The sequence below is a fragment of the Agrilus planipennis genome, unplaced genomic scaffold (assembly GCF_000699045.2).
Source record: "Agrilus planipennis isolate EAB-ADULT unplaced genomic scaffold, Apla_2.0 scaffold14, whole genome shotgun sequence".
In the NCBI taxonomy this organism is placed as follows: Eukaryota; Metazoa; Arthropoda; class Insecta; order Coleoptera; family Buprestidae; genus Agrilus; species Agrilus planipennis.
Window position 1 is genome coordinate 1,486,197 of NW_020442313.1, and position 14,825 is coordinate 1,501,021.

General features: G+C 30.5%; 1 protein-coding gene across 1 annotated transcript in view; it reads right to left on the reverse strand.

Annotated features, from left to right (window-relative positions):
• Positions 1–14,825, reverse strand: part of LOC108737775 (cystinosin homolog) — a 30,138-nt gene that overhangs the window by 3,613 nt on the left and 11,700 nt on the right. Inside the window, exons 2-8 of the mRNA XM_025980063.1 lie at positions 13,958–14,016; positions 9,826–9,916; positions 5,909–6,094; positions 4,292–4,432; positions 4,124–4,223; positions 461–751; positions 89–206 (exon numbers count right to left, since the gene is read on the reverse strand). Of these exons, the coding sequence (XP_025835848.1) occupies positions 89–206; positions 461–751; positions 4,124–4,223; positions 4,292–4,432; positions 5,909–6,094; positions 9,826–9,916; positions 13,958–14,012 (982 nt within the window). The 5' untranslated portion in view covers positions 14,013–14,016. The remainder of the gene's footprint in view (positions 1–88; positions 207–460; positions 752–4,123; positions 4,224–4,291; positions 4,433–5,908; positions 6,095–9,825; positions 9,917–13,957; positions 14,017–14,825) is intronic.

Genomic DNA, 14,825 nt, shown 5'->3' on the forward strand with positions numbered 1-14,825 from the left:
AATTATGTAATTTATTATTAATTTAAAGTGGCGTATAATTTTAAATTTCATTTCTTACGAGTTTTAACAAAATCTTAAAAAATCTTACCGTAATTGTATGCACTTAATATCATCTGCAGCATACTCAAAATGCCTCCGGTAAAATCTAATAGAATGTTTTCAATACTCCATCCAACTGTACTTTTTCTTTTATAGTTCATGTAAGCCTGTAAGGACAAATTTTATAATCAAATTGTATATATGTATATAAAAAACTTGGTGCTTTGTATGATTGTACTGATTAATTTAAGGAAAAATTGTATTGATTTTTGATGGTGTAAAAAAGTTAAATTTTATTAAGAGGGTCGTATATAATACAATCATTAGGTTAATAAATACATAGATAGACAGATAGATAAATAAATAAAGAAATAAATAAAATAATAAATAAAGAAACAAATAAATAAATAAAATGACCTACCTGGGGAATATACTTTATCAAAGTAATCGCCAGTTTAATGTAAGAACAAAAATAAACGAAATCCAACCAATGAACAACGTTTGCCGACGATAATATTACAGAAACTCCAAGGAAAACTGCAATTCCTCCCAAAATTGTTCTGGCTGTAAACGACACCTTCTGATTGCCCCTATCATAAATAAAACATTGCACTATTACCACAAAGGTTGCTGCTACAGCGTGCACCGAAAAAAATACATCATTTATTTGAACTGGATTTAATCCTCTGGGATACCTGTTTGAATATTCATTCTGAAACGAATAAGAAAAACAAACGTTGAACAACTCACATTCAGTACTTTAAATACGAGACAATAGTATTAACAAGAGTTTTTTCAAAAATACTTAAAAGTGAATGACGATTAAATTATATTATATTTCCTTTGCAATTCTTACAAGAAAGTAAATAATTTACTAATTATTGATGATTTCGTTTTAGAAGTTGCTTTATTGAGTTTCTTAAAGTTGAATAGAAGGGAAACTACATAAGAAAAACTTCCCTTAAAACTAGTCAAAACAAATGAATATTGTTCATTAAAAATTGTTTTTCTTTTGAAATTTTAGTAGATGATTCTTTCAAAATAAAAATTACCTCTGAGCAAACCTAAATACATATATTAATGTATGTACTATCACATCTTATGAAGTTAATTTAATTTAATTAATTAATAATTGTTTGTGAATCTTTGATAAAAACTTAGTCAAACGGTTCTACGTATAGCGTCTAGAGCTTTTAGCTAGAACGTTACCCTAGGAGGAAATACAACACTCCCAGATTAGGTACGGCTTCTGCTGTAGAACATGTACGTATTTTAAATAAATAAATAATAATCACGTTTAGGGCCCCATTAAAAACGATAAAAGTATTACTATTACTATTTTGAAGTAAATTTTGAGGTTTTAAGTCTTTATTTTTGCACATTTCCCTTGCAAAATTCTGCTAGTTTTTTATTAAATTTGAATTTATTATACGAAAATATTACGATTAATTATTATGTATTTAATTCGTAATATTTTAACCATTCATTATAACATTGTCAATAATTTATGCAAAACTTATTACATAACTGAAAAACAAACAAAAATGATAACTTATGTATTAATATGTGGAAGTTGTTAACATGTAATAATAAAATTAGTAATTATTATATCTGCTGAAAATGCAGGGATTTCACTTTAATGCTGTTATTTTACATGACGTAGAGATACCTAATCGTTTATATTAATCTTTAAATTTATAATATTGCATATTTTAATACATAAAAGGTACCTAACCAGACAAATTTTTACGTTATTACTATTTTTAAAACTTAATTTATAAATAAACAAAAGACAGCAAGGACGCTGCACTTGCTTAGTCAGCAATACAAAAAGAAAATGTAGAAACAAAAACAAACTAAATTGTTGTTGCAGTTATTATTAATTTACGTATAGGTACACGTGTGTTTAAATATAGAAATACACAATAAATTGTTATTTAAAAAAAAATTTTGTGAATGGTGAACGAACAACTAACACAGTAAAGAAATAAATAAATAATACTTCCACTAGAAAAGTTTCTTTTTTGGATCAATTTCAAAGATGAATATGGAACACATTTTTTAAACAGAGAAATGATGAAATTGTGAAATTAATTGCAAATATTTTAGTGTTTTCTGTAAAATTTTGAAAGGAAGTTTAGATTTAGTATTAAGGGACTTATACACTACTAGGTTTTATTTATTTTGTTCCAAAAACCACACTTCGATCTTATTTACTCCCATCACCACGCTATAGGTCTCGATAAATCTCCAATCAAACCAAATGATTTTTAAATCTAATTTTCTATTAAATTATTTTGTTATTTAAAGTTGAAACTAATGTAATTGTTTCACTTACTGTTCTGAGTCTATATGCACTCTTTACAATACATAAAAAAGATTCAGCTGCTATATGCGTTCCTATCTTATTAATTTCTCAATGAATAGGCATCTATTGTTTTTTTTTTCGACACACCTGACACACATTTTCAGATAATATGGATAATTTTCCATAGAAAGGTTTTTCTTAACATCTAGCATAAGTACCTATCGTATGCAAAGGCAATGTATATCACAAATAATTTCTAATATTTGAAGCGCTTAATTTGATTTGACTATTGATACGTAAAATATAAGAAATTGAAGTTTTAGATCTCGAAATATTTATTCTTGCAATCGCTACGATCTATTCGTATTTCGTATTCTTAAATAGGTAGAAACTATTTGCGGCAGGGAGTAATTTTATGTTTTGATAAGAGTCTTAGTCTTAACCTGTTTGAAGATAAGAGCCTCCATTGTCTAAATTCATCGTAAAAGTACTATTACCTAATAATATTTTTTTGAAAAATTACAAATGTAGACACGTGTAATAATGTGTCTGCACTTACAAGTACGTAGCTTATTTTCAAAGATATCGCATTTTTAGAGACAATCAGTTTTATTGCGTTTCAATGGAAACAACAACAATCACATACATTAAAAAAAAGCGATAAAACATGTTTGACTTTAATCTTTTCTTAATAATGCAATACATTGTAAAAGTTAGAATTAAGTCACTTTTTACCAATTACACTTATATCAGTGTGCCAATGATTATTTTTTATTTTACTGTTTTGACTGATTAAATAGATTAAAGTAATTTAATTGAAACACCTTCGGATCTAGTACCTATTCCAGTTATGCCAATAATTAATATTTATTTTACTGTGAATTTTTATTACGATTTATTACATAGATTGGAGCAATTTAATTGAAATACCTTCGGATCTAGTATTCTGGTTAAGCAAATAATTAATTTTTATTTAACTGTGAATTTTTATTGCGATTGATTAAATAGATTGAAGCGATTTAATTCATATACCTGAGGATCTAATATTCTAATTATGCCAATAATTAATTTTTGTTTTACTGTGAATTTTTATTGCGATTGATTAAATATATTGAAGCAATTTTATTGAAATACCTTCGGATCTAGTATTCTAGTTATGCCAATAATTAATTTTTATTTAACTGTGAATTTTTATTGCGATTGATTAAATAGATTGAAGCGATTTAATTCATATACCTGAGGATCTAATATTCTAATTATGCCAATAATTAATTTTTGTTTTACTGTGAATTTTTATTGCGATTGATTAAATATATTGAAGCAATTTTATTGAAATACCTTCGGATCTAGTATTCTAGTTATGCCAATAATTAATTTAATAAATAAAATAAACTCTATTTTACAACACCCAAATAAGTTGGGACCTATACTGTGTAGCATACAAAGTTACGACCTATTTGACTATACCTACTTAAAATGATGTAACAATTCTCCGTGTCAATTTATTTCGGATTTTCTAAAACACAATTCATTAAATTCTACATTTCTGCCTTAAAAACATTAGCTCCTTCTCTGCTGTATAGTAAGCACATGCTTAACAGCCGAGTAAATATTTTTGTAATGTATAATATGATGATGAAGGTTCATGATATTCTGAACTAGCTCTACGTTTACATTTTACGATTAGATTGGTTCGTGCATTCATAAAATGTCCATGACGTAAATACAATAGTTCAATGATAAATAATTTTAGAATAGGTGTGCATTTTTACTTACTTGTAATTCCGGAATTATGTATAATCCCAAGTTAAAGATGCTGTACATTATAAAGCCCACAATATTGAGCCCTACATAATCGAAATTTAAACCAACAACACTAAAACAGACAAACAACATGTACGTTAACTTATGTTTTTAAATTTGTTATTACAAAATAGTATTAACCTTTTCCTACGAAAGTTGATATATATTTGTGGATAAAACGAAATTGACCAGGCTACGAAATACGTCCATCCTATTATTATTGATGCTAAATCCAAAGCTTTGTTTTTATATACATTTACAACGACAAAAACATCGGATAAACTAAAAGAAAAGAAGCATTTTTCTGATTATTATTGTATACTAAAATGGACTTCATTATATCGAGACCATATGTGTCATTACAACAAAATATCTGTATTAACAATAAGTATGATTTTATTTTTTAGAAAACCTATTACTAGATATTTCAAAAACTTTAAAGTTTTTTTTAAGATCAATTAGATTTAGAAAGAAAAATTGCAAAAATTCACAATTTAGTTAGTCTCAAAACCGATTGCTTACTAAAGTAGCAAATTTTAATCTACTACAAACTAGAGTAAATGACAGTTATAATGAATTGAATTTACTTTTATTGGGATAGATATTATAAACTAAAATTATAGAGTATTTCTACTCTACCACCTTCCTTTCATTCAGTTGACAACTGTTTCGTCATATTGTGACTTCTTCAGAGGGTACAAAGTTATTTAATCTTAATTTTATAGTATATTCATATTTACAAATTTAGTTAATAACATTCATCTTTACATGTACTATACTTCGTTTACTTTCTGTAGCGATGTGACCTTTAGTTTGACCGGCGCAAAGTAGAAAAGAACATCTCTAGGCCAGAAAAGGAAGGAGACAAGTCAATGTGTGTGAAACTAATTTTTCCTTCCTATAAGAATATCAGCTGCGACTTTGCAGTAGGTACGATTCCAAGACGCGATTTTCATCAGAATAAAGAATGATTACGTTATATCAGAACTTCTGTGAAGTACTATGAGTACCAAGTAGACAATTTTTGTTTGCCATTAAAGCAAATACTTTTATTACTAATGGCAAAACGTCAAATATTTGAAAACAAACGATAATATTGGGTGATTTGTTCACATGCAATAATAGAGAATTCAAAATGAATAACAAAAGGTAATTAAACATTAATGGTTAGTTAGACCTTCACGGTCATTACACTCAAATGTCAATTTACGTATGGTTTTCATTTGAAAAATTATCTTGTGGTGGGTTTCGAAATGCTAGACATGTTGTGATATTTACAGTAAAAAACGAACAGGGTGGTTGTAGGAGGAGTTAAAACAATTCGAAAAATTATTTGCTGATAAAAAATTCGATACTGGTAATTCCGACAACTACTTCGAATATGTTAAAATGAGCTATATTTTTACTAAATTATATGCACATTAGGATTTCATTAAAGTAGATCCTTAATTGCAATCAATATTTTGTATCGATTATATTCAAATAAGTCATAGAGATCTAACTTGGACTCACTGTAGTTAAGATCCGTTTCGCGTCTGTAATTCATCAATACCTAACAAAAATGTATTCTTTATTTAAACATCTCACGCATTATAAAAATTAATAAAACTGTTAGCATATTTACATTAAACTTTGACTACTAAATTAAGTGAATTGCTGGACAACTTAATTGACCTGTAGTACTTAAAGTAAAATAGAAGTGAATTTACAAGATTTATCTCTATTAATAAAAATTTGTATAGAAACGAAATGACTTACCTAAGATGTGTGTATGAACTGTTAGTATACACATCTGAAGATCCTGCAGAGGTGCCTTTAACAGTAATGCTATATTTTGTTGTACTATTAGGTTTGTTGTTTAAAAATAGGGTACTGGGAAATACTTTGAGTATGTCGTCATGTTCTACAAGTATGTTCAACTTTACATTGTTTAGTTGTATATCACTGAAAAAAATGATACAGTTTAAGCAGAATTTATTCACGCTAATACGTTTTGTAAGCATCTAAAATGAGTATGAAAAACATGTTTAAAAAAGGATCACTTTTGAAAGATTATTTCGAAATAATAAGGCCATTGATTTGTACTCTGATTTGAAAATTACATTTAAAAGAGCTGCACTACCTATGAAGCATTTCCTAATTTAACAAGGGCGTGTTCAAAACGCAGCAAATGACTACCGTTTTGTATGTTCATTCTCACAGATAATTTGTTACGCACTTTGAATTTTGATTGTCCCAACTATAGGCACTTCAACTTCAATAGTTACCACTTGCATATCATGGAAATAATGACATTTTTGAGAAAACATTTTTAGAAATTACTCCCCAAGGATCGAAATCATACTGATAAAGAAATTAGTTTTGCACAAAAACAGTTAATAAGTAATTATAAAGGAAAAGATATAAAAACTAGAGAAGAAAGAGTGGAAAATTACTAAAATTCAAAAAAATATTGGACAAATACAATGAAGAAAGATGTAAGGAATGGTTTAAAAATCAACTTGAAAGTAGAAGTAAAGGGGACGGTACTAGAAGAGCTGAAGATAGAAAAGCATATGGGGAAACAAAGAGACGAACAAAAGAAAAAAGTAAGGAACTTGGAAATGGAACTAAAAAAGAAAAGAAGGAAAGAAAAATAAAACCTGATGTTTTTGGAATAAAGAAGAACAGGGAGGTGGAAAGATTCATAAAAGAGAAGATGAGGCTGAAAGTTGAAGTAAAGGAAGCATGTAGGTATATGGGGCAAAAATGGAGAAGTGGGAAGAATAAGAGAGAAAAGAGAGAGGAATGCAGAAGAAGTTGGAGCAAATGGTAAAAGAGGAGAAAAAAGAAATGTGAATAATACTATTAAAGCTGGATAGAAGAAGTTAATAATAGATGAGGTACTATGGATAGGGCTGAGGAAAAAGAACAAATAATAACAGAAGAAGAACGGACATTCCGTGAGAAATAAGAAGAACCGGCATATCCAGGAGGAAGAAAGGGGACAAATAGAGAGAAATGATTGAGAAAAATGGAAATGATTTGAACATATTGAAAGGAATTACACAAAAATTGTTAATAACTAATTGTAAAGGAAAAGACGAAAAAACTACAGAAGACAGGTGGAAAATTACAAGAATTGGGAAAAAAGATTGGATTTTGGATTGAAGAAAGATGTAGGGAATGGTTTAAAGCATTGGGAAAAAATATTGGAATGGCTTTAAGCGGAAAAAAACAACTTGAAAGCAGATGTAAAGCACGCGGTACTAGGGAGCTGGATATAAAAAAATATGTATAAGCAAGGAGAGAAACAAAAGAAAAGAGTAAGAAGCTTGGAAATTGAATTGGAAAAAAAAGGAGAAAGAAGAAAGAAAACCTGATGTTTTTGGATTAAAGAAGAGGGAGGACACAAGGTTCATAAAAGAGAAGATGTGGCTGAAAGTGGAAGTAAAGGAAGAATGAAAAGTTAAAACGAAGGTACATGGGGCAAAATTGAAGAAGTGGGAAGAATAGCTACAGGTAATTAAAAATAGTAGAAGACTGAGAGGGGCGGAGATTTATATACTACAAAAAATAAAACAAAATACGTATATAACGGAAATATAAAGACTCATAACAGTATGCAATTTAGGGTTGAGAAATATAAAGTTAATTTTTGTGAGTTTATTTAAGATGATGGAGCCCCGGTCATTTGAATATTTGTTAAGCTAGATAAGTTAAGTAGAGTTGAATATTAGGATAAGAAAAAACTTGTAGAAAAAATAACTTCATGTTCCAATAAAGTTTATATGTATAACTAAATTGTATCAGACATATAATCTGCAAAATTTGATCAATTTAATCATTAGCAATAAATCAAGGTAGACACTAAACGTTATAAGTCAGGTGAAAAATGAGAAGTTTCAACATTCTTTAAAACCGTCATACAACATTCACTCTTTAACTAGTCAAAATTTTTTATTTTTTGACCGATTTTTAAAATGTTCGGCGTTTATATAGTATCTGCCTGTAACATTCAACAATGTCACTAAATAAAATTCTACAGATGAATGAAGCTATTAAAAATTAACAACGAAACAAAATAAACACTCTATATTATAAATCAGATGTAACATAAAGAAGTTTTAACCATTTTAAGAGTGCGTGATTCTTGACAGTTTTAAAAAGTGGTAAAACTTTTTTACTTTTATCTTTTTTGGGTCTATTTTGTTATGTTGTTTATACCTAAAAGCCATCAAATTTACCTCCTATGACCTTGATGTTATTCAACTAATATTTTTTAAAGAAGATAGATATTTATTTTTTTTTGCATAAAGACCTACCTGCTGTTGTTTCAGATTTTTAAATGCAGCAAAATTAACAAAAACAAAAACAAGGACTTTCGTTATAAGTTTTGATCATTTTAGATGCTTAAAAACTTAAAATAGCATTAAAAGATTATAAAAACAATCCATTTATGATTAGAAATGCTTGGTCTACTTCTGCTTTTGTCTCGAACTACACCTGCTATACCTGTGCACAAGCAATATGTACAATTATTAATTAAAAGATTTTTTGTTATAAATTAGCACGTATTATTCCATGCGTGTATTTAATTTTATTATTCATTACAAGCTAATATGTGAAAAACAAACAACTTTTAGTTGATGGTTCAGATTAAAGTGTTTTGTATTATTTGTAAAAGCAATATTAATCAAAATTCCTTTATAGAAATTGATAAAAGAAAAGCATGTACTTAATCAAGTAACTGATTAATGATAACTGATAATGAACGTCGTTCGTACAAATTAGCAGGGAAAAGTACCTACAAATAAAACTTTTGTTTTTCCCTGATTTCAGAAAAGAATACGCAACATTTTGTAGGTGGTTAGAAATTGCCTTTACTCTTTCGGCTGGGGTAGCAATTTCCACCAGCTGAGGATTCTAAAAAATGCGATTTCTTATCTTGTATTATTTGCAGTTTCTCGTCCTTGAAATCAAGAAAAATCGTACTTCTACGATCGAGCCAGGGTAAGTAATAATAAAGTACGACGGTCAACCCCAACAGTTATTAAAAAATGTTCATGCTACTTTTAATTTTAATAAGCAGTGGCGAAATTTTTAGTGCATTTTAATAAATACGCCAAGTAATTTACTTTGGTGTTTTTCTGTATACATTTTTCACTTTTACTTATGCAAATGTTTACGTTTTGTTAACACCTAACTAATATTTTTCAACATAAAAGTAGGCCTCGAACATTTTACCTTTCGTATTCTTTCTATAATAGACTTTCTTCTAACATTTATCTAGGTATAACAATGTAGATATCTAATGGATAATAGAGGAAAAACAAGACAGGCAAAAAACAAGAAAATTGAGACAAAAACTGTAAATATTGCTGTGGTTATCCATTAGGTACAGGTCACTTACGTAATGTAGTAATTCATATAAAGTAAAGCCTAATTTCAATCACCTACATATGTGTGTATAACATTTTTACATTTAACTCAATGGTATGACGAACTCTATATTTAAGTACATACATACATGTGCACACTTTTATAAAAGCTAGAAATTGCAGTTTCTACTTACGCAAAGCATTACATAATTATATGTATAGGTTATTTAATACAATTATGTCAACGATTTAAAGCGTTTCTAATCCAGATTGCCATGAAAAGTGACTGTAGGCATTATAGTAGGTTGTACTTACGATACGATTATGTCAAACGAAGTATTTTCATTAATCCTAACGTCTAAGTCTTGGGTAGATACTCTAATATCACAGTCGGATGATTTGAATACTGAAACAATAAAAAGAATACAAAATGCTAATGTGAAAATTCATTTTCAATTTTTTTTCCACTACAAACTACCTCAGGTCAAAGAGTGAAAATTTTTGTTGCTTAGAGGTCCCGGGTTCGATTCCCGGCGAGGTGTGACAACAGCAACAAAAATTTTCCCTCATTAACATGAGGTAGTGTGTAGTGGACAAAAAAAATCGGATGTCTTTAAAGTCGGTTTACTGACGATAGTTGAACGTGACAACGTCATAAGAAAATACTGATTAAATGGTTTCATTTTTCAAAAGAAAATTTTAATTTTATTTGTTTGATAGATATTTTGTATGGATATAGAGAAGGAGGTAAATGGAAATGTATTATTGTATAGCAGCTGTCCACGCGGACGCATCGCTCACTCAAGTAGGAGAGAGACAGATGTCGAACGCTGCCGAACGCGGAGGCCGATTGTGCCTCTTTGTCGCTCGTTCCGCGCTCTCGCTTGCACTTCAAGCCTTAAATCGAACGCCTCAGAGCGAGGTAACGCCGCATGAGTCATGTTTTTTCGTGCGTGCAGCCGGCTCTATCGAATTATATGACGTTGTCACGTCAAAAAACTGAAATTGAATTTTGAAATTAATATTTCGTATTAACCACTATTAAAAATTAAAAATGTCAAAAAAAAACAATATCTGGAAGCGGATAAACTGTAAAAGGAAATTAAAAAGAGATAAAAAAGAAGCTTGCGTTTTGCATCAGATCTAACACAGGCTTATTACATCAGTTTGCTAATTGTTCCACGAAACGTAAAAATTAATTAGAAGTGGCGGAAAACTAAAAAGAATTAGTATCATGCACGTCTGTGTTATATCAATTTTATCTAACAGTAGGTAGATAAAAACTGGCCGAGTTCAAATATTAAAAACATTTCAATTAAATAAAAATTACAATATGGTGTTACGCAGTTTGATATTATATTAACATGTCTGTTTGCCTATGTCAAGGACAATTGATCTTTTGTATTTCCACTTATTTGTTTATTTTTTCTTAAAAATAACTTAGAGAGGGACAAATTCCAATATGAGAGGTAGGTATTATATGTATATATAGGGTCAATTGAAAAGTCCCCGGCCTGACACATAGATGGCGGCACCAGAACTAAATCCATATGATTTTCAGTTAGTCCTAACCTTCAAAAGACGCGTCTATAAATTTGACGGCTGTCGGATCATTAGTTTGTGAATTATAGCATTTTTAGTGAAGCAACTTTTGTTATTGTGAAAAAAATGGATAAAAAGGAATTTCGCGTGTTGATAAAATATTGCTTTTTGAAGGGAAAAAATACAGTTGAAGCAAAAACTTGGCTTGATAACGAATTTCCGGACACTGCCCCAGGAAAATCAACCATCAAGGATTGGTATGCTAAGTTTAGACGTGGTGAAATGAGCACCGAAGACGGTGAACGCAGTGGACGCCCAAAAGAGGCTGTTACGGACGAAAACATTAAAAAAATCCACAAAATGATTTTGAATGACCGTAAATTGAAATTGAATGAAATAGCAGACACTCTACAGATATCAACGGAACGTATACATCACATCATTCACGAATATTTGGGTATGAGAAAGCTCTGTGCAAAGTGGGTGCCGCGCGAGCTCACTTTTGACCAAAAACAACGACGAGTTGATGATTCAGAGCAGTGTTTGAAGATGATCACGCGTAATAAACCCGAGTTTTTGCGTCGATATGTGACAATGGATGAAACATGGCTCCATCATTTCACTCCGAAGTCCAATCGACAGTCATCGGAGTGGACTGCACACGATGAACCCGCTCCAAAGCGTGCAAAAACGCAACAGTCGGCTGGCAAGGTTATGGCGTCTGTATTTTGGGATGCGCGTGGAATAATTTTCATTGACTACCTTGAAAAAGGAAGGACCATCAACAGCGACTATTACATAGCGTTATTGGACCGTTTGAAGGACGAAATCGCCGAGAAACGACCGCATTTGCAGAAAAAGAAAGTCCTGCTTCACCAAGACAATGCACCGTCTCACAAGTCAGTGAAAACGATGGCAAAAATTCATGAATTGGGCTTCGAATTGCTTCCGCATCCACCGTATTCTCCAGATCTGGCCCCCAGCGACTACTTCCTGTTCTCAGATCTCAAAAGAATGCTCGTTGGGAAAAAATTTTCGTCGAATGAAGAGGTGATCGCCGAAACTGAGGCCTATTTTGAAGCAAAGGACAAATCGTACTACAAAAATGGTATCGAAAAGTTGGAGGATCGCTATAATCAGTGTATCACCCTTGAAGGGAATTATGTTGAATAAGAAAAACGAATTTTGCAAAAAAAATGTGTTTTACTATTTTAGGCCGGGGACTTTTCAATTGACTTGTTACGTACACATTAATTTTTTGGAACGAATACAAAAAAGCAAGTAGATCAGCATTCGCGCACTAATAATTTAACGAGTCGGAACAACGAAATGAAGTTTTTAGTAAAAGAAAAACAGACTGATGAGAGAAGTTCCTGAAAGAGGGCAGCAACTCAGTGGATGAGACCATGGGGGACGATATGCATTCTGATGGACAACACTGTGATGTGAAAGGCAACGGGAAACCTTCACGATTGATCATAGTGGCGTCAAAAGTATTCGACGTTTTATTTGAAGGGATTTATTCGGGACCTCCACGTTGTCGATGCAGGAACTGCAGTTCAGCATGAGCGTTAGAGATCCTTCATCGACAACGTGAAGTTCGTGAAAATGTCCCTTGTCATAGGAGACTAAACATCGAACACATGATGTGTCATGGGGATTTCATCAATAAGACGCGATTAGAATCCGGAAATTCGCAAATGAAACGTGGTGGGTGCACGGAGAAAATGAAAAACGAAAAATGCATACCACTATTTTTGTTTTACTTATATTAATTTTCAAACAATGCGGAACAATTTCCTTAGAAATTTTATTTTAATTTTGTTCTTTTCAACAGTTTGTAAAACAAAAATGTCAGTGGTAGGCATTCTTGTCAGTCTATCAGATGAAATATGTTGTCCTTAGTCCGACTACTACCTAGGTAGTAGGCGTTTATCCAACTCTACATCCACTTTTTGTATCCGATAAATCTTCATTTTTTAAGGTGAAAAACCACGTTCTTAAACTATCAACCCCTTCCTCTCCCATAAGTTTCAGAATGGATTCTTATTGAATCCTTTCATCCCTTATGGTTTATACACAGTCTCTGATAAGCTTTTTAATGTTTACGTTTCCGGAATCATCAAAATACACAGTAGTGCGTCTCGATAAGTTGTTATTTTCCCTACACGGAGAAAATTTACCTAAATATTAAAGCGATATTTACAATTTATCCCACTACCCCGTCGCTTCGTAAGAGAAAATAATAAAAATTAAAATTTGGATCCCAATTTCGAAAAATGAAATCCCAGCAGAAATAAATTTACTAGTTACTTTAGTTGATATTACAAATTGAATTGTAATAATTAAGAAACTTGAAATAACTTTAAATAGTTCAGTTACAGTCTCTAGTATGTAAGCAAATTATTCAATTAATTAGTTACAGCAAATAAAGAAGCTGTTGAAGATTCTAGTAGATAAAGTGTGCTCTGATTAATTACTTAATTAAATTGCAATTGTGATCATTTTTAACATTAAAATTCTTTTTAACACTCAGGTCGAAGCTGTATTTATTAAAATTTAGCGCGAGTTACAAACACGTCGTGAATCAAGAGGTAAATTCTGATAAAAAAAATTAGTTTTATATTTTTAAATGTTTTATTACAACCAGTACCTATTTTAAAACTAATTGGACTAGTAAGTCTATTTAATGAGATTGTTAATTGTAGTTTAATGTTGTTTATTAAATAATATATTTAATTGTAAATTGTGTTAAATGCACACAGCTTATGTTAAATTTTTCGTTAATTTGCAATTTCCATTTTTACTTAGCATGAAGTCTAGGTACATTTAAAACTTGTATTTTTTAAAGTAAATAATGGAAATTGCAAATTAACGAAATTAAATAAAAAATGTCATAACTTACCTAAAAAGCTTACAATAATGAAGGTGAAAATGTGTTGTCTTTTTGCGAGGTCCATAATTCTGAAAGAAAAAAAAAACAAATGGAAAATATAGTAAACAACATAAGCAACAAGCTTTTTACATTTCGTGTTTACCAAAACAAGGATTACTTTTAACTGATTTCTGTTATCTTTCCGTACAATTATTATATCATATTGTATTATTTCAGAAACAATGAGACAACATCTACGACAATAAAAATTTCACACCAGAAATTAACATTCAGATACAACTACAATAATTAACACAGTTTTGATATATTCTATAAATCCACGCAAGATACCAAAAACTATAGCTACATATCACTCTCACTCGAAAAAAACCTAACGAAAAATTTTGAAATAAAATTTTCATGCTTTTGATAACGATCAATAGCTTATGATATTTGCTAATTATTTTCTTGCAAAAAAACAAATATTAATGATAACACTTTAAAATACTTGTAAAAGTTCTCTTTGTAAACGGCTTAATCATTTAAACGCGTCATGTTCAAAAATTACTCCTTTTAGTTTGAAACTATATAACAGTAAAGTTGAAAGGATCAAGGTTATGGCGTCTGTATTTTGGGATGCGCGTGGAATAATTTTCATTAACTACTTTGAAAAAGGAAGGACCATCAACAGCGACTATTACATAGCGTTATTGGACCGTTTGAAGGGCGAAATCGCCGAGAAACGACCGCATTTGCAGAAAAAGAAAGTCCTGCTTCACCAAGACAATGCACCGTCTCACAAGTCAGTGAAAACGATGGTATTCTTTCTATAATAGACTTTCTTCTAACATTCGCATCCACCGTATTCTCCAGATCTGGCCCCCAGCGACTACTTCCT